General features: G+C 48.0%; 4 protein-coding genes across 4 annotated transcripts; 2 read left to right on the forward strand and 2 right to left on the reverse strand.

Moving 5' to 3' along the window:
• Window positions 1–6,941: 6,941 nt before the first annotated feature.
• EDB82DRAFT_316688 (MOSC domain-containing protein) lies at window positions 6,942–8,605 on the reverse strand. The gene is made up of 3 exons (XM_065607464.1): window positions 8,538–8,605; window positions 8,316–8,466; window positions 6,942–8,200 (listed from the first exon to the last, which is right to left on the reverse strand). Exons 2-3 carry the CDS (start codon window positions 8,328–8,330, stop codon window positions 7,136–7,138), a joined length of 1,080 nt encoding a protein of 359 aa, XP_065463346.1. The 5' UTR covers window positions 8,331–8,466; window positions 8,538–8,605; the 3' UTR covers window positions 6,942–7,135.
• Window positions 8,606–10,602: 1,997 nt separating this feature from the next.
• Window positions 10,603–13,677, forward strand: EDB82DRAFT_480258 (uncharacterized protein; the record flags this gene model as incomplete). The annotated part of the gene is made up of 2 exons (XM_025738061.1): window positions 10,603–11,167; window positions 11,213–13,677. The coding sequence occupies 2 exons, from the start codon at window positions 10,603–10,605 to the stop codon at window positions 13,675–13,677; spliced, it is 3,030 nt and encodes a 1,009-aa protein (XP_025592859.1).
• A 2,858-nt stretch (window positions 13,678–16,535) lies between these two features.
• On the forward strand, window positions 16,536–17,872 carry EDB82DRAFT_480259 (uncharacterized protein; the record flags this gene model as incomplete). The annotated part of the gene is made up of 2 exons (XM_025738062.1): window positions 16,536–16,662; window positions 17,004–17,872. The coding sequence occupies 2 exons, from the start codon at window positions 16,536–16,538 to the stop codon at window positions 17,870–17,872; spliced, it is 996 nt and encodes a 331-aa protein (XP_025592860.1).
• Window positions 17,873–18,196: 324 nt separating this feature from the next.
• On the reverse strand, window positions 18,197–19,528 carry EDB82DRAFT_316054 (histone-fold-containing protein). Its single transcript, XM_065607463.1, has 6 exons — window positions 19,095–19,528; window positions 19,000–19,031; window positions 18,925–18,940; window positions 18,777–18,864; window positions 18,659–18,721; window positions 18,197–18,599 (listed from the first exon to the last, which is right to left on the reverse strand). The coding sequence occupies exons 1-6, from the start codon at window positions 19,274–19,276 to the stop codon at window positions 18,522–18,524; spliced, it is 459 nt and encodes a 152-aa protein (XP_065463347.1). The 5' UTR covers window positions 19,277–19,528; the 3' UTR covers window positions 18,197–18,521.
• Between the last annotated feature and the right edge of the window lie 558 nt (window positions 19,529–20,086).

The following is a 20,086-nucleotide window of genomic DNA, read 5'->3' on the forward strand; positions in this document are numbered from 1 at the left end:
TATATCCGAGAAACGAGCAATCAGTAGACATAACAAAGCGGAAGCTAATTATGCAACAGAACGAAAAAGGCAGTGTAGAGACGGAGAAGGGAGTTTGCCGAACGCATATGGAAATGGCAAGACTTGGTAGACGGCAGCTTTACCGTTCTGGACTATATTCAAAGCCTCAACAGCATACAGCCAAGCAAACTTTTGACATGTCAAACAACGGCTACCGTTTAACTATGCACTGAGACATAACCAACAAGCTGTTGATTCTTGTAACCTCATTGGTCACTACTTTATATAAAGTGTTTACAGTCCTGCAGCTAAAAATGTCCAGCACACTAAAAGAAAGTGTTTCAGAAGCGAGTTTGGACCAACTAATAAACATATGGCGTCTGAGCGTCGAACTTGCAGGGAAAACACCAACATTTTTGTAACCACAGAAAACGAACAGACTTTGGAGCAAGGGCAGGGCTATGTGTCTTACCGCCTCATATTCACTGCGGGAGAGAGCCGATTTGGTCAATGAACGAACCATGGCAAGGCGATCAATGGCATTGGCTTGATGAATAGACTTTTACAAAGTGTTTTGCCTTGTTGTTTGAACTAGGTAGAAACCAACACCACCAACAAATAACGGCCGACTATCCGTACTGACTTCACGACATGGAGGGCGGATATTTCTTCATCACTGTCCCCTGCCAAGCCCAAGCCCTTTTCTGTGCATCTATCTGGGGTTATGCCGCTTGATGGTGATCTCCTTAGCACGGCCAATACTAGCTGAGCGATTCGGGCCTTTCCGACTACATCTGTGCCTTTGGAAGCTTTCTGTGATTCTAGTCTACGAAAGATGCAAGTGCATGAGGACTCCAGAGGCCGTGTGCTTCTAGACTCTGTCACAGGTTGATCAGGCCGTTGAAGTGATGTTTGAGAGTTAGATTCAGCCTCACAAAGCTGGCACATTTATCAGATCTCCCTGGAGGCGGTGTCTATTCTAGTGATGTGTAAACGTACTAAGCCGTTGGTGATACGCGAAATGTATCTGGAAGCACGACAAAGAAGGAGAGCAAACGAAACCTAGTCCGACAACCATGGATGTGTCTTTCCATAGAGATGAGGGGCTACGTTTTAAATGGCGGGCTAAATTCCCGAAAGCCTCAATCTGGACCTCTGTTCCCGTTTATTAGCTATGTATGATGGGTCATGTTATCCGTAAAGTTGAACATCTCTACTTCATTTGAGGTTCTCCGAAGGCTAGAACATCAAAGTCCCATCCAATTGCGTCGCTATAATGTCTAGCACTAGGATCATTGCCCCTTCGGTAAATATCCTATCTCGACATTGGACGAGAGGGGTCCGCTCTCTTACATCACATCCAGGGGTGAGCGGGTGAATAGGATAGGGCAGCCAACGTGATGATGATGATTTTTCCTCATTTATCCGTACAGGTTCACGGTTACTGAAGAAAGAAGTCATGCTGAATCGTAATGACTACTGGTTAGAGATTGCCTGCTCTGTTCTGCTCTGCCTCGGCACGGCCGGTATGTTCTGGAAGCGCACTAATTGATCAGAGTCTACCAGACCAGACCAAGGTTTTAGGTTTATCTGCCGCATTCTCGGTATTGATTCCGTACGGGCATTTTTCATGATGCAGCACACACAAAGCAGACACACACCACGCCTTCACAAGCTTTCTTCTCATGTGGTCTCAGTCTCATTATGATGCTAGGCCGTTACAGTTGACACCCCCCCTGAACCTACCCTGAATGGAGGTGTCTTAGTCTCCACCATTCCCATAATCCTGGCACAACTACATCAGTACTAAGTTGGGCTGGCTGCCCCGAGAACCTGGACACTGGACGGGGGTCTGCTCTGTCATGATGGCATGTTTGTGGCTTTTTTGGAGCATTTGACGCTGTCTCTACAGCGTCGCAGGTGTCTCTAACATTTAACTTTAGCCTTGTCAACCACACCTTACTGCATCTACTGTATCGCACATATTCATAGGTACCTTAGTAGGTGCCTATAGACAGCTAAGGTAAGGTAGCTGCATTTCTATGACCTGCCTTATCTCCTCTTGGCTTTCTTTCCTCATTAAATCGGCATCCCCTCAATTGACATATCCTCCTTTCCGTGCCAGCCGTTTTCTCAAAAGTCATTTGTTCCTTCCCTTCCTTCTACCGTTTGAATTTGTCCCCATCGGCTCCTTCCCAATCAACCCTCTGCAGCACAGCTCAGCTCAGCACAGTATAGTGCAGCGCATTCACTGTAATTGAATCGGTCTAGCGCGATCAAACAAGGCGAGGTACCTGCATCAGTGGATACAAGCTTCCCATGTCATAGGATCCTTACATCCACTTACTTTACCTCAGTTTCCGGTACGGGATCGTACCTGATTTACCTGGTCTGGCCTGGTCTTTTCCACTCTGCTTTACTGTCTCCTCTATTCTTCCTATGATCTTGCTGGCTTTTCTTCAGAATCCCATACCTTGTCAGAATTACACCCCCCTCCTGTGTTAGGTTAGGTAGGCGGGTTCCTCTCTCTTTCCTCCCCCTCTTTATTCTTCTCAGTCTTCCAGAAACGTCAGGGACAGGGCTTCTTCTGCAAAACTCCAATTGTACGGGGGTCAATCAATAGTAAAGGGAACACGACACATCTGGGATTTGGACCGATAGACCTACCTACTGGTACGGTACACCCAGACAGGTACGGTGCAACATTTCTTGGGAGACGGCAAATATCACAAATGGCAACTGCCCTGGCATGGGGCATGTCATTCAACCAAAGACCAAAGAGGAATATAGGTAGGAAAGGAAGGGAAGAAAGGGCACGGGCATCAACTTCGTCCGTCCGTCCATCCATCCATCCACACACGACTTATCCATCCATCTGGGGCTCCTTCTCGTTGGCGGGTACTATATCACCACTGTCCCCCGGGAACCTAGTAGTGTTGTAACATTGAAGCTACAGTGCCGTACTTTATCTTACCCTACCCTGTCCTGTCTTGCATCGTCGTCGTCTCTTCAGTACCTACCAAACTCAACCTCTCTCGCTCGGTCGCTCGCTTTGTCTCCCGTCTATCGTCCGTTTAATCTACTCCATTGGGTGTTGGCACTACCTTGTCTGGCCGGCATTTCCGCCTCCCTCGTTGCTCGCTTGTGCCTCTTCCGTCGTTTATCTCCTGGGCCCGTTACTGCAAGCCTCATCCCGGCTTTCTGTTTGACAGGCCTGCAAACGCCATCGTCATATCAGATACCCAGAACTCTGCTTTTCTGCTCTCTACCTTGCCTCGCCTTGCCTGGCCTTGCAACTGCAACGACAAATGCAACTGGCACAGACACCGACAAAAGGACATTGACATCTCTCCTCATACTCTCCCCTTCCCGCAAAGTATAAAGACCTCTGGACCTCCTCTTGTTATCTCTTGAACACACAACAACGTCTTTCACAACTACTCACCTAACCATTACTTGCTCTTTCACGGCTATCATCCACTACACCCTACAACTACTCTACTGTTGCATCGCAGCAACAACATCTGACAACGTCCGCCTTGATTGCCTTGACGCTCCATACTACAACTATCGTGTAAGTTCTAGAAAAGGCGGGCATGAGGTTCCTTTCACGCCGCATCCCACCTAGTTGCTTACAGCCATTTTGGGTTGTCTCATGCATGTATGCAAGGCTAATACAGTGCTCTCCAGGAACATACCCGCACCCAATCAGGCCAAATCTTTGTGAGAGGGTTCAACAATCAAGATACAGCACTGTCAACGGCATCTACACCTACTGTACCACCCACGCAAAAGTCACAATTCCCGACAAAATGGCTAACGCTTGCGCCCACCAATTCCGAATGATCAAGTCGGACAACACTCTTGTCCAGTGGATATGCCAGCACTGTCGCTCTGGTCCTCACTGGATGATCTGGGAGTGCACTTATTGCAAGCTGCATCTATGCCGGCCTTGTACGCAGTCTGCTTAAAGACTTGTACACCGAGACTGTTTGTCATCCACATACGAAGTCGAATCGGTGTGTCGCTGCTTGTTCATAGCAGTTGGTGGCCATGTCCTGACTAACATGACACGAGCCTCAACACAAACGGAAAATGGATGGCTACTTTTTTTTGGTCTCGGTGCAGGCGCACATCAATTGAGATCAAAGATGGTCTCAGTACATTTGATTGCGCTTGGCGTTCTGCGGAACGGTAGCCCGGAGCTGGCTCTGGATGCACGGCTACTGAACCGTCACACACCCCTTGTGTGCACCCATCCATCCATCACTCAACATCATTGCCCATCATCAAAGTACCACGCATGAAACGTCACTTGGAATTATACTCACTGGCTTGAGTTTTTGGGTCTGGCACAGCTGGGCTGAGCCTCAAAAGGACAACACATCACACGCAGAGGACTCGACCGATCGATAGGCCGGCACCTGAAGACGAGAAGACTGTCCACGCTATGCTACCCATGGACAGACATGATACATACGCCTATCTTGATTCATGTCAGCCCGAGGTGGGGAATGGGGATTCGGCCAAACGGTGGTTTTTGGGTCGACTTTTTGATTTTTTTTGCACTGGTTTCCATGACGGAATAGCGCCCTGCACGTTCCACGTGGGAGATTCCATTCAAGGGCCACCAGGCACGTTTTTGGAAGTGTGCAGCACTAGCACCCCTCCCCCCTGTTAAATCCCCATCTCACCAACGCTGGTCTCGCTTGGCCCTACATTACCCAAATGAAGTCAAGTCAAGTCTGTCTATCAACACACAAGAATGGACTCTTCAGACGTGTCAGTTCTGGGGGAGCATCCTCCAATCTACGACGCGGCTCCGAATTTCCTTTTCGGGAGATCTGATCTGTTACAGATGATCCTGACTGATCTCTATGAGCGTTTTCTCTTTTCTCTTTGACGTTTTCTTCTTGTCAATACTTGTTCGGTGTTTTTCTTTTCTTTTTTTTTTTTGGTTCTGCATACAACACGGTGTTTGCTGGCTTCTTCCCCTTTTCTTTTTCTCGTTTCGGCTGTTGTACCCCAGGATTGGTCTGTCTTAGCATGTCATGGCAACTTGACTGCTAAGTGGATTACGAAGGGAACAAAGAGAAATGTCTTTATGATCTCATCTTATTGGAGCCAACAAAAGTTTCCATTTGGCTCATGGCGCAGGGCGATACACACTATGAATTAAACGATGCTGGGCTGGTTGGTGTTCGGGGTTGGCGCTCGAAATAGACTATGGCTCAAGCCAAAAAAAGATACAAGGCGAATCAGGGGATATCGTCAGGCGATTAAGGGAAAGCCAGCATTTGATTGATTTAGTTTAATGGAAAATGTTCTATCTCGGCTCATTTCTCATTTCTTTTGTGATGTTGATGATAGTCGCTATCACCTTTGGCGTAGTGGATATCAACTGAATCATGAACAAGGTAGTTATTGAATTCCATTAGCACCTTCCCCAATATTTTCACCTTACCTTGTTCTTGCGGCTAACATTGGATCTTGTTCATATGAGGCTTGATTGGGCACTGCATGTACGTACCGTACCTGGGTTTACGAGGTAGCTGCCGGCTAGTGGTGCATTCCATGCCCAACTCCAACGACTGAGGTGGATGAGAAGGAAAGAACCAACATCCTGTAATCTCCTCGCATATCGATGGAAGTCCGGCATTTCCCACGTATTGGCTGTCTGTTCTTCTACCATCGTTCGCCTCGAGCTCGTATCAAGACCCTGCCTTGGATCTTACACCTACAATGCATCACCATTTACGGATACTGTAACTTTGCATTACACTTTCCCTCCTCTCTTAGCACCTCGCGCTCGGTTGATTTCCACAACCTGTGCGCAACAAGGGACCATCGTCTACCTTGCTCATCCAACAGGCTCATCGAATGGCCAACTCGGTATCTTGCTGCTGACGTGGAAGAAGCGTGTCATCCTCAACTAGGAAACCCGCGGCTGTGACGAGCACGACGTGGAGTGTTGTAGCCTCTGCTGTGTTGTGTCTGTGCAATGGCGCAGCGACGACTACTCTGCACTACCCCAAGGAGACACCGAGATTGAACAGTCATAATGAGGCGCTTCTATTCTCGACTTCAGCGCCCTGGCCTGATCGACATGCTAGTAGCGCCGGCCCGCAAAAAACGAAAGTTCGCCCAGAAGCCTTCCAGAACAATTTAGTTGGAAGTTGTCTCAAATTGTTCCCACTCTGCACACGGAGCACTCACAAGCCCATTCGCCCTGCCCATACAGTACAAAATCGACAACAACGCGCGGACCAGTGGTTTCAAATTACTGACGCGCCAATGCCTAACATGGTTACATACTAGCCTCGCAGGTGTTTCGATGGCTCGTTGTGTTCCAGACGCCGCCATCATAAACTCCATTCCTCAGCCAATGGCTCGGTAGAAACAAGCTATCCTGAGTCATGCCAACAACCTTAACAATCATCACGAGGGAACGATACGCCCTCCTTGCCTGCCGGGTCTGATCTCCCGCCCGGCCGGCCGACACGGTCCCATCGGGGAACGTACCCGGAGCTCTGAGGCTTTTGAATTGTCCGAGCATATTATGACTTTCGTCGACGATTTGCCAGTTGCGTCATATCATTGGACATTGATTGTTTGGTGTGTGCTTTGGTCAAACTCTCTTGATCCCTCGTGCCTCGATCAAAGAATCACACGTTTGTTGGTGGCCTCTTGGACTCAATGTCACTCAATGATCCAAGTGCCAGGCCCCATCTACTACAGATTGTACTAGGGCGCTTGTATAACCCATTTGCGTAACATGATTGTCATACTTCGGCAAATCTTAGACACGGCGCGATGGAACGTTTCCAGATGCTCGGACAGGCTGCGTGTGACTGACTGCTCGTCTCCCGCTTGTTCTCCGGCCCTTTGCGGACATTGCAAAGACCGAAGAGGAGCCGCTCCGTCTCGGCGTCGTAGGTAAAGCGACCACCCCTCCGGCCTCCCGCTCCGAGATATTGCGGATACAGGGCTCTTTATGGCTAAATGTGTCGAATGCATTGCCTTGTCTCTACGATATAATCCAGGTTCACAGTGCTGGCATTCGAAGCCATCCGTTTGTTATGAAGATGTGCGGTTGTCACTGATTGGCACATTGGTTGCAGGAAAAGAGTTCGGTTCAAGAGAGGAAAAGCCAGCAGGGTAGCAATCCCAGTACAGCCGCAGCCATTAGCCAAAACGAAAGGACTATAGACAAGTTTGCGTTTGCGTCAGAGGACTTTTGATAGTATCTGGCAAAGTTGGAATCGCGCGTGGTCCAGTCCCAGACGGCGCGCTCGGTTTGTCGCGCCGTCACCTCTACATTGTCACCAATAGACACACTGGTATTGTCGTCAGACTTGCTGGTAAGAAACCCATATCTGCCGAAAACTGGAGAGTATTTCATTCCAGTGTCAACCCTTCGGTCAGACATGAGCTTTTTGAGTACCGTGCCACGCTCGCCCTCGGCGGTACGGCCAGTTTCGTAATCAACGTTGAGCGAAGTGCACCGGTTACAATTCTTAGTGAGAGCAACAACGTGAGCACCACCGATAACCAGCCTCGCCCAAAAGTCCTCATCCCAAGCGACCTCGCCATCCAAGACAATATTGGGTCGCATGGCTGTCACGTCCACGTCGGATGTTGACAGCCGGGCTCTGACGTTGTTGAGAGACTCCTCAGTAACAACAAGATACGGTGCACAGTCAGAAAATGTAATCCAGTCTTCTTCAGCGGAATATATGTTCTTCCCAGAAAGGTGGCTGACAAGTAATGAGGTCCATGACGGAGGTGCGTATTGTGACTTGGGTGAGAATGTACCTAGTACAGGGCGTCGACCATCACCAATGTAAATGAGGGCCGTATCGAAACCAAAGCAAGCAGTGAACCAGGCGTCATAGTCGGATCCCATGCGGTATGCGATGACATGGCTTTGATAGAGATTGATGTCGGCTCTATCCAGATCTTTGAGTTTTGGCTCAATCGGTATTTCAAGAACAGTGTCTTGTTCTGGTTTCCACGGTAACAAAGGCTCTTTCGGAGTCAAGTACTTGACCCGGATCTTATCACCAATAACTTCTGGTTTAAAAAGACTGCATTCCGGATGTCCGGACAGCTGTAGTTTGGCAAGTTCGCCTGACTTTTCGATCTTGCAGAGCATGAATCGACGATCATGTTGAAGACCTTGTGGTCCTAATCTGGCTGACTGGACTTGGATGCCTTGGATGCCCTTGATGGGATAATACCAAAGCTGCCATTAACTGTATTAGCAAAGGTTCCAGATTATTCTTGAATGAAATTTGAGAATCAATTGAACTTACTTGAGTAACCTTCATTGCTTTGTCTTGTCAATTGGATATCGTGTGAATTGTTGAGGTGAAAGACAAATCAGGATTGATAATCAACACAACCCCTCGTTCACCACTAGGCCAGCCACAGCCGATTTAAGTAAGGACTAAAGTTATGGCTAAGCTACATACGTGAGGAGGAAACACGATTAATTGAGATCACATGGTATTGGATCCCACTGCCGGACAACTCACCACGATGCAAGGTGTATCCAATCATGATCTTGAGATAAGAGCTGCTGTCAAGGTACTTGGTTTAGGGTAGGCGGCTCAGGAAGAAATCAGGTTATTTCTTTAGTATCTTGTTTAATGCAATGTCATTTCAAATAACATTGGTTGTCTGTTTGTCAATGGGTCGGTTCTCTTATGATAATGCCAAAGAGATGCACGTGGTGGGAAAAGGAACAACTTCAACGTTTCAACCGTATCTCATAAAGAAAGAGACTTGTCCAGTCAAGGCATTATACGTGCAGGAATTGCTTCATTTACTGCTGTAAAACTGCAATTTATCATGGCTTCACACTGATGAGTATAATAAATATTTAAAGACGTCAAGTTATTCTTACCCACAGTGGTGGCTATTCCTTTCCGGTCTGCTAGTCAAGATACACAGAACAAGTACATTAGAATACAATATAGTGCCGCTATTGTCTAGCATAAGCCTCTATCTTCAAATAAATATAAATGAGCAACCGACCACATACAAAAGTGCAATATTACCAGCTATTTCTCCAATTATCCAAGTATCGAGATATATTAGCTATTACGCGGGAAACTGTTATGCGATATGTTCGACTTGAGCTAGGAATGCCAGTCTCACTGATGGTTACAGCCTCAGCCTTGAACTAGAACATAAGCAGAGCTATGGACCTGGGTATAACTCGTCTGACTGTTCCAAACCATGCATTTATCAGGTCATACAACGCATCGTATTTTAAAATCGTTTCCGGTTCAACACCCGGTCATTCCCAAGGCATATGCGATGCTGATCAGACTGTGATGGAGGGCTGCTATTGGTATATATCAACAGCGATCTGCAGCTTACTCTCACGACTCACAACAGAGGCGCAGACTGACAAACTGCGACTCTGTAGGACACGGTATGGTTTTCTTATTCTAAATTCGCTTTCCGAATTCATACAAATGCTGATATGACGACATGGGAATCAACATGCTTCGCTTTTCGGCACCGACAGGCGCGAAGTGGCCGACAAGATGGACTGAAGCAATGGCAGCCAAACGCGAGACCACCCAAGAAAAAAGAGGGTTTGTCCAGGATACCCATTATTGGTTTAATGGAGTCTTTAAAATAACATGTGGATGATAAATTGACGGACGAGCCAGCAAGGGCATTGCTGACAGGAACAATCAGGATGATGAGAAGAGGCTGTGACGTTGCAGCGCAAAATAAGTCCATTCCAAGTCAAATCTCCCTGAAACAACCCAATCACAATAGTCAAGAATGCGAGAGGACCCTCTCGCCTAGTAATTTGACAAGACAATCAGCCCTATCTATGTTGTATGTTGTATACAGTTTTTTCTCTCTCGTTCTCGCTAAGCTTTAGCTCTCCACCAAAAAGCTGAGCCAAATGCGCCTCAATCTAAGCTCTATCTGGTCTTACTCGGCGCTGGTCCGACCCGCAGGAACAGCCTCTGATGTAAACAGGGCCAAACATTTCTTTGATCCTGTTCTTGAGGGTTTGTAGTTGGTTACACAACTACATCCATCATAAAAAGGAACAACGGAACGCTGACTGCATCTCTAGACTCTGCCATATCAGGGGCGTAATATACGAATTTGGACATTTAGTAGTAGCGCGGCAACACTAACAATGCCTTGTACATATCAATATCATGACCCAATGCCAATAGATCAGCAATGGTATGATACACATAGCTCAAGCTCAACGAGCTCCGCCTCTAATAATTGTATATGATGAGACCCTGGGGGATTCTTTCGGAGACTAAAATCTCACGAGCAGTCAAACACTGCCCTTAGATCCATAGTAGGATTCTTATCCTTGCACTTTTTATGGCAGATCCCTAGTCGGAGTCTTGACATCGGAATCTCCTTCATAGGATCTCAAGCAAGATTCCCGCCCAAGAGAAATAGCATTGTGTCAAGTGCTTTTGCTTATAAAGATGTAAGCCCGCGCTCTGCAGGCCCAAGATGAGAGCTGTTGTATTATTTGTTCATTACACGAGACTTGTACAAAGACTGTGAGAGAGTAGTTCTTCGTATCCTCTCCACAACGACACAATGTCTCTTTCAAGATATGGAGTTGACGATGCAAAGGTACCGCAGCAGCCTTTCCTTGCAAGTGAAGCTCCCAGAGGACCAACTTTCCTCGACACAACTGCGTGCCTCTGCAGTCTCCGCGCGCTACCAGGACAGGACAAGCTCGCCGAAGCCAATGCAGTTTTCGACAATGGCCAGGCAGCATGGCAATGTATCGGAAACCAAACCCAGGGCGTCTACAACGTAACAAGCGGGAAATGGTACAAAGCGAAGAATGCCAAAGGATCGCTCAAATTGCCCATGGAGGATGACTCGAACCCGCCAGTTGGAAAGGATCTTGTTTGGGACTCCAAAAGTCGATCTCTCGAGCCTTTGAAGGACAAGAACACACTCACAGTTTACGATCGAGACTGTACCGGCACCAACAGGTCAAGCTTTTCCACCAGCTTCTATAGAGCCACCCACCAGCAACTGAACGACCAACTTCCTTATGATGCGGCACCTTGTTGGAGACCCGGTGCTCTCCCCCTCCAATTGCAGAATGTGTCTTCTTGGCAGAACGAAGGGTGCAAAGAAGGATTTCTGTGTAGGTTCTCTTACCAAATCCACATCATACGCTGACCAAACATAGGCCAAAACAACACCATCAACTCACTCCCCCAATCTTGCCCTCCTCTTAGAGAATGCACTATCGCACGTCTTTCAGGCATGACTTGTTCTTTCAACGGCTCAAATATAGCCATGGGTGTTTTCGAGCCTGTTGTTTGCCAGCAAGGCTACTATTGCCCTATCGAAGACAAAGGTCAGAAAAAGATCCGGTGCCCTGCAGGCTCGTATTGTCAGCCTGGTTCTTCTTCGCCTACACCTTGCAATGTCGGCAGCAGCTGTCCAGAGGGTTCCAAGTACCAACGATATTATATCCCCTTGCTAGCTTTGGTTCTTATCGATGTTCTTCTCATTGTGGGCATGTTTATCTTGATGTTCCGTTCACGATGGCACCGAACATCCAAGTCACATGCCGGCATGTTGAAGAGACACAAGACCATGAGGGCTGTCAAAGCGACAATTACTGGAGGTGGATACAAGGAGCTGCGCGACGATGCGGATCACGAGATGGCTCCGATGCAACCCAGCTATAGTCCCCCATCGCCGTACGGACATGCTTTTCGGGAGGGTCGCAGCCGGACTGGTTTTGAGGCTTCTCTCAACCGTAACAGCGTTTACAGCTCTGAAGCGGAGCAAAGGGAACTCGAGGCCAACCCTCAGCTCAGAGCTTTTGTCGAGTCTATGCGCAGAGCAGCTGAAGCTACCAACTTTGGTCTTTCCTTCAGATACTCCGATCTTGTTTTCCATCCTAAGAAAAGCCCTAAACCTGTTCTGCAGAACGTGACGGGCTCCATCGAGCAGGGCCAACTTGTTGCTGTCATGGGCGGATCGGGAGCCGGTAAATCAACTTTTGTCAACGTTCTGATGGGCAAAACAAGCAACACGGGTGGCATTGTCGCTGTCAACAACACTCCAGGCAAGATGAAACAGTATAAGAAGCTGACGGGTTATGTGCCTCAAGACGATGTCGTGTTGCCCGAGTTGACTGTGTACGAAAACATTGTCCACTCAGCACGCGTCCGACTTCCTCACAACTGGACATCTAAGGAAATTGAAGATCACGTTGAGGCTGTCATCGATTGTTTAGAGCTCTCACACGTCCGCGATTCTCGGGTTGGTAGTGTTGGCAAGCCCGTTATCAGTGGCGGTCAGCGAAAGCGTGTAAGTATCGGCATGGAATTGGCAGCGGCGCCTATGGCCATCTTCCTTGATGAACCAACCAGTGGTTTGGATGCAACTGCAGCATCATCCATCATGCGCACACTCAAGGCCATCGCAAGACTTGGCATTTCCATCATCGTTATTATTCATCAACCTCGAACCGAGATTTTCGACTTGTTTGACAACCTCATCCTACTTGGCAATGGGCAAACCATCTATGAAGGCCCGCAGATCGAGTCGCAGACTTACTTTGAAAGCATGGGTTTCCAGTTCCCCGAGCACAGCAACCACGGTGACGTGATTACTGATATCATCACTGGTAACGGTCGAGAGTACAACAGTGTGGGCGATGTGTCCAAGGAAGCCCTTATCTCGCATTGGGCAAAGATGCGCCAAAACAAGCAAGAGGAGGCTTATGAGCGCAGGAGTATCAGGTCCACTATGCTTGGCGACACAGGCATGCGCCAGGCCCTCAAGAAACGAGGTGCGCCATACTATAAACAAGCCTGGCTTTGTCTTTGCCGTGCTATGCTCCAGCAATACCGCGCAGGGGCTGCTTTCTTTGCTGAGATGGGCCTCGCTGTGTTAGCAGGCGCCCTGCTTGGTCTTGCCAACAACCCCAAAGAAGGCATCATGTTCGTTGGTTTGTTCCACGAGCCCTATGATGCATTGTCAACCTCGATCGATTTCTTTTCTGCGCCCCAATTCGCTCTTCTGATTGCCATTGCCATCGGTCTTGTCGCAGGTGCTCCTGGTGTCAAGCTCTTTTCTGAGGAGACACTCTTGTACAGGAGAGAGGCTGAAGCAGGTCATTCACGACTGGCTTACTTCCTTGCCAAGGTTGTATCCGTCCTTCCCCGCATGGCACTTGGGTGTTTGCATTTCACCGTGCCACTCTTCCTCTTGTCGGTGCCTATCGTGGACTGGGGCCTCGCATTTCTTGTCAATGTTCTGTACTTTTACTGCATTTATGGTCTTGCAAGTATCATAAGCATGGTGGTCCGCCGGGAAGATGCACCACTGTTTGCGACTATGATTTCCCTCATTACTGGTATTCTTTCCGGTTCCGCGCCACCACTGGCATCTGTCCGAGACTGGCATATGGAGTGGCTATGGCGGGCGTCTCCTGCGACATGGTTGGCGGAGTTGTATTTCGGGCAACTTGTGGCACCTTTCTCATATCTTTATTCGGTCGATATCGCAGCTGAGGCGACTGGATATCATCTCGACCGCAAGTGGCTCAATATTGGTATTTTGGTAGCGATCGGAACACTTTATCGAGTGATTGCTTTTGCCGGTATGGTTCTTGGGCATCGGTTGAGAAGATGACAGTATAGTGTTTCTTGGGTTCTGGATTTTATGTAATGTTAAGCGTTGAATTGAGTGTTTGATAAAGACCAATAACTGTGAAATAAGTGAATAATGCTGGCACTGTCAGCTGCCTTCCATCATTAAAGCAAAAACGATGAGGTCAATTGTTGGAAGGTACCTAGCTGCCTGCCAGGCTAATACCCAACACCCGTACTTGCCTTGTCAAGTTCAATGACTTGTCGAAAACATCTCCCCCAATTTGGACTGTGAATTTCCATTATACAATAAAGACCCTAATCGCATACATATTGGCTGTTGGTTAATAGCTCCATGTCGATATTATTGGCACGTTGATTCACATGTTGATCTCTAACGGCTTCAGAGTCCCTAGTCTCTGTTTTGCTACAAACATCCCTGCAAATCTCAGCATTTCAACAGACCAATGCAACGTCGAGGGATGGATCACCAGTCGTCAAACGCAGCTGCACGCAAGAGTGTTTCGGGTTCCGTGCCCCATACTCTCACAGGGTTTCACTATCGAGTGTTTCAAGAGTTTGAAGCAAGGGCCTGTCGTTGTCTAGGTATTGGCTAGGCTAATAAGAAACAACAGAAGGATTGACTGTACGAAAATTGTGACCAGCTGGTGAACCGAAACCACCCAACGAATATCTTGTCTACACTACACCAAAGTATCGCCAACCAACAGCTTCGATAAAGTGAGAAAGCTGAAATCACAAGTCTACTAGTGCTAGTACGGCAAGTGGGAGAGAAATGCCAACGCGGACAAAAAGTATAATGGCATACTTGTCGACATATTCCGATCAATTCGGTCTATTACCGTTGGTCGTAAAGGATTGTGTTGAGGGGGCGCGGGCGGCACGAATCTCTTTGACGAATCCTCCTCGGTTGTTACCCCCACACATCCCGTCGGTTATGAGTACGCATGCAATACATTAATTAGTTAACTGCTAATTATCATCTTGCTCACTTGTGGCTGGCCCTGGCACAACTTGAAGGCTTGTCAACCAGGGACATTCTGGGTACGTCAGCAGTGGAGGTGATACCACATAAATGATACCATTTTGGTTTCTTCTGATGCCGTTTCTTGCTGCAGTCTGCAACATCAAGGACGATCAACTCGTTGCAAGCGCCAAGGTTGGACATAATACACGGCTATCTTGTTTCGTATCGACCTGAACTATTGGACTGACCGACTGATACCTCTAGTCATTGCTGCGTGAGAAGGATGGTGTCAATACATCGGCGCCGGCACAGTTAGTGCGATGGGAGACACCGTTGCCGCAGGTCTAGATTATTCAGCTCTTAGAATTCGATTCGATTTTAGAAGCCCCTGACGATCCAGCAACGAAACAAAGGCCGCTACGGGACATGTCGTGTTGGAACCGGGTGCTAAGCGTCGAGTATCTCGTCTCGAGCGGTTACTTGACGGATCATCCATCATACATCATGTCGCATCGCTCATCCAAAGTTTCAAGCACCCGCATATTGCGAATGTTGGTTTGGACCTAAGGCAGGCAGGCAGGTTATCAGTGTGTCCACTCACACTTCACCTCGAGCTCTTGTCATGGCTCACACGGCTGCATATGAACTTGCACCGGAGAAAGCAAAGCAAACTGAGCCTTTATTTTAATCGAGCAGCTTGGACCCGACATGGATCAAATCAAATTAGATTCACTGGCTGTCGCGTGCCCGTAGAATTACGGTTTCAAGCATGGGCCAACCTGGACTATGAGTTTATAGGGCACGCCAACGGCGAACTAACGAGCTCTGGGCTGTTCGTCGTCTCGGCTCCCCGCTCCTGTCGTTTGTTGCTGGGGGCCAAGTGGAGATGAGGGGCTGAAGGCTGAAAGGCCCCTGTTGTGTCATTCAACAAAAAGGACGACGTCTGTGACGAAGTTTGGTTATTGATGATTGTTGCCAAGTGGGGAAAACAGCACCTCTGATGCTGTCGAGCATCAACGACATGACATCCAAAAGACAAGATCCCTATCATTGATTGGGTCAGGGTAGAGATAAGACGTGGCGTGCATAGGCACAGTACAATATCAAGATGCAGCGAGCGCTGGATGTGCTTTGCGGCAAGTACACCACCACGTAGAATCCTTCTCACAAGTCTAGACCAACAATCATTGATATCGCTCGACGAGATAGTAGCGTGTCTTTCAACTTTGTCACGCAACCACCAGTGACTCCAGCACCACCTTTAACACATGGACAAACCCTCTTCGGAAAAGCGAACCCACCATCCCGCATTGGCGCTACAGCCTACAGTAGATAGAGGCATTTCAATTGTCTAGCCTCCCACGATGAAGGTAAAGACAGTCACAGTCACAGAGCTGGTTGGAAACGGAGTCGGGCCCAACACCCGTCAGGGATGAGCCAAGGGCCCAGGGATCCGGCTTTGGACACCCGTGACAGCAACAGACAGCGCCGCACGATGCAAGGATCTTAATGCAGAGTCTGTCGCGTCGCATTCGAAAAGGAAAATGGACGCTACGGCCACCAGAGCGTCGGGTCGTTCAAGCCTATTCATCGACTTGCAGGAGCTGACGACCCTGACCCCAGTTACCTTGCCTTCTCGAAACTTTGAAAATCTCTTCGTCCTCCCCGGACTTGTCTCGAGCTATTTCTCCCATCTCTCCCTCTTCCTCGCTCGATCTCTTGTTTTTAAAACATTGCCATATCTCATCTTTATAATCCTATCATATTATATACTATTTATTCATTTATTCGATACCCTTGTTCCTTCTTCGGTCGACTTTGTTGCTGAAGGCTGGCCTCCTTCTCTCATATTCACAGTTCTTATCTTATTGTTCTTCATCTACCTAACGTTAGTCTAATACGCCTTTTCAATCATGGCGACCTGCACCACCATGGAGAGTCCTCAACACATGACCATTCGAGAGCTTGACTTGAGGACCTGCCACCCAAGCACTGTGGTTGATAGAGTTGGTGCTGTTCCAGTTTTGAAGACAAGCGCTGGTAAGTTCTTTCTTCATCTTCTGTCATGCTCTTTGTCTCTTGGACCCTGTGTAAGACCCTGCCGCTCGGTTACCATGGCCACCACCATCAAGGCCTACCCTGGTATAACCTTGGGCAGGGTTGAGCACACGACGGATACTACATCCAGCCTAGGGCTGATTGGCACGAGCTCAACATTCAACATTTGAAGCTATTCTCGTATACAGCTTGCCCAGCATGAAGACAGAGGATGGACTATTACAGTTTGTTTTCAGTGTTCATGTTGTAGCTATCCTTGAGACAAAGCTCAGCATGAATATGGTGCTTAAAGCAAACGCCATGACTAACATCGCGACTAATAGCTTTCTTCACATTCCTGCGCGCCAACCTTGTCCTTCACTCGGCAATGGTTTCGGCCACCAGCACACCGCAATTTGGTCCATCTGTACCCTTCTCTTCTTTCGTCCCTCCATCGCCTTCTCCGCTTGCAACCTCTACTCCATACTTTGGACTCGACGACGATGAAGACGTTGAACCATTGTCTCTCGAGGTCCTTGACAAGCCCCAAGACAAGGTCGAGGGCATGCGCCTTGTCGCCGACTCGATCGCCCAGATGCGCCAGCGAGCCTCGCTGAACCTCGTTTTCCACCCAGTCTGTCTTGCCGGTTTATCAGCTGCCCTTGCTTCTATCTACCATTTCAGCGGTGTTTCTCGTGACTCTGGACTTGGCATGACGGTCTCGTGTGGTGTCATCATGAGCTACCTTATGGGTATCCGTTATTTGGCTAATGGCTACATCTCTTTGGCTGAACGACTGCGCTGGAACTGGCTACGATCTGGCGATGGAGAAGAAGACACTCTGCTAGCTGCCCGTCTCAACCAGGATATCATCGGAACCCTTGTTCTTCGCCTTGAACCCAACCAGACATCCAACCACAGACGAAGACGATCACTTTCTCTCCGAGGAGGCAAGGGTGTTATTCGTGCGTGGACCACCAACCTCAACTACCGCGGAAAGGGTGTTGGAAAGGACCTGCTTCAGGAAGCTGTGCGTGTTACCAAGGAGAAGTGTGGAAAGGATGCCGAGATTGGATTTGCTCAGGAGCACGCAAACAGCGCCATGTTGCTCCCTGGCATCTTCAATGCACCCTTTCGACGTGACGAGGTTCGAGCTACCAGGGCATTGGACGGCATCTTGTCCAACTGGGACCTCATCAAGAAGAGGAGGTAAATGAAGTTGCTTCATCAGCCAAAAACACAACACATGCCGGGATCTTGATCCCTTTCGACGGCATCACCACTAAACAAAGCCGATCACAATACGAGAAGATGAAGGGGGATGAATGGACGACGATGTGAGATACCAAGATTGCGATAAACAAATACCCCAGAAAACGATACAGCCGACAGAAAGAAGACACAGCAATCGACAAACTACATAACGATACCACTAGAAGACGACGGGTCATGCTAAAGTAGACTCTGATTTACAGGAGAGATGGGAATATGCAGGAGGGAGCATTTAATGGCTGGAGCACTACTCTTTACTTTTTCTTACTTTTTGTTTTTGATACCTCACCTACCTGTACTGTCACTTGAGATACCCCATATTTCTATCGTTTAAGAAGCTCATAATTTGATCAATAACAAACAAATGTTTGATTGTAAACATCCTATCATTCTTGTCTGATTTGTATGACAACGGTTCCTCTCGTATGTACTCATTCATAAACAACCCTTTCTGGTATCATTCTCTCGGGTAACATCCTCTCAACGGTGGTAAACAAAGGCAAAGGCAGCAAATCCTTCTCCGGAACGCTAAAACGCCATGTCGCACTAAGGGAAATTCTTCATCACAAAGGAACGAAGACACAGGTAAGCTACTGCTTCTTGGGGCTGTAGGTATCAGGGTCGAAACCCCAGAGAGGGCGTCCCATGCGGCTCAAGCTGTGGATGACCTATTTGCTGGGTCAGTGGGCGTTTTTTTATTATGGTCAATCAATGGAATGTCACTCACGTCGTGAACTGTGACAGTCTTGGCGTTTCTGTACTCGACATAGATGACACAATCTTGGAGAATCTAGCATATCCGTTAGTGTCTCAACAGTGAATACTTAGGTAGTTGATATACGTACACTTTCAAGGCGGGCTTTGAGCGCAGCTCGAATATCAGCATAGATAGTAGCAGAGATACGCTTCACACCACCACGGCGGGCGAGTCGTCTGCACGTCCTATGTCAATACTTTGATTCCTTCAAATCCTCTAGAGCTAGCTTGACGAACCGGATAGCGGGCTTGGCTGGAATGACACGGTCAGTATGTACATCTTTGGTATTCAGGGTAAGTGAATAGACATACTGACGCCATGTATACAATCACGCAAGACCTTGCTACAAAAAAAGAAATTATTGTCAGTTTGGTGTTTCATTCTTCTTTTCTTTGATGGACTTTACCGGTGTCGTTTGCCACCAAGGACTGTTTTGCCACCAGTGCTCTGTTGACCAGCTGGGCGACCGATGCCCCTCTTGTGCAGCGCAACGACCTTTCCGCCCGAGTATGTAGGCGTAGGCATTAAGCGTGAGGCCGAAGGGCCAGGACGAGAGGAAGGACCTCCTCGTAAAGGCACCGAAGGCATGGTGCTTGATTAATGAAGTGTGATGAGTAGGGATTATGTATCAAAAAGAAAGTTAACTTCGAAATTAAAACGGATGTCGTTAAAAACAGAGTATAAAGATTAGCTTAATTTCGCACTTGACTTTCTTTGTTTTGTAAAATAACAAGCGCGACAGGTTAGGTAGTTGGTTGGTTTGGGCGCTCAGTCGTGATACATCATCTCATTCTCAGCTTCTTCGCCCAACCACGTGACCACAAAAATGAATCACTGTCAAGCACTGTCAAGCACTGATAAACACTGGCAGAAAGGGGGTTTTACACAACTGTCCACCAGTGGCAAAAAGCTGAACGAGGAATTGATGGGAAACATCATACTACTTTTTGGGAATGCGAGCCAAATAGTGGCTAGTATACTGTTTTAGGCGGTACTCCTTGGCTTCTGATAAGATACAGTTCGTGACACGTGAAAACAGTTGAACAAAAACAGGTCTACTTTTCATTGCGGGCAACTGAACTTTTATCAATCAATGACTACACCCCTTCAGGTTCGCAGTCCCATGAACATAACAATTCAAAGGCCAAGTTCAAAACCATGCATTCATCCTCACACTCAATCCATTAAAAAACACTATGCTTCCACCCGAGTCTTCTCTGTCGCCCTGAAACGACGTGCCGTAACGCCTGTGTCCTCGCTGCCCTTGCTGCTAGGAGGTATATATCATGAAAGCAAAGCGAGGGCGTTCGACGCCTCTCGCATGTGGGGTATAAATCAGGTTGAATCATAACTGATGCTAGGGTACTTTTGCTATCAATCCGACAATGCGTTCAGGTA

Source organism: Fusarium venenatum, assembly GCF_020744135.1.
Source record: "Fusarium venenatum strain MPI-CAGE-CH-0201 chromosome Unknown EDB82scaffold_4, whole genome shotgun sequence".
Taxonomy (NCBI): Eukaryota; Fungi; Ascomycota; class Sordariomycetes; order Hypocreales; family Nectriaceae; genus Fusarium; species Fusarium venenatum.

What these genes read in the sequence shown, in the direction of transcription:
- EDB82DRAFT_316054 (XM_065607463.1), bottom strand. Translation starts at nt 19,276, where the DNA reads ATGCCTTCGGTGCCTTTACGAGGAGGTCCTTCCTCTCGTCCTGGCCCT. An exon ending in TCAAAGCCCGCCTTGAAAGT is followed by an intron (nt 18,722 to 18,776) that starts GTACGTATATCA and finishes CGGATATGCTAG; the next exon opens with ATTCTCCAAGATTGTGTCAT. An exon ending in AGACTGTCACAGTTCACGAC is followed by an intron (nt 18,600 to 18,658) that starts GTGAGTGACATT and finishes CCCAGCAAATAG; the next exon opens with GTCATCCACAGCTTGAGCCG.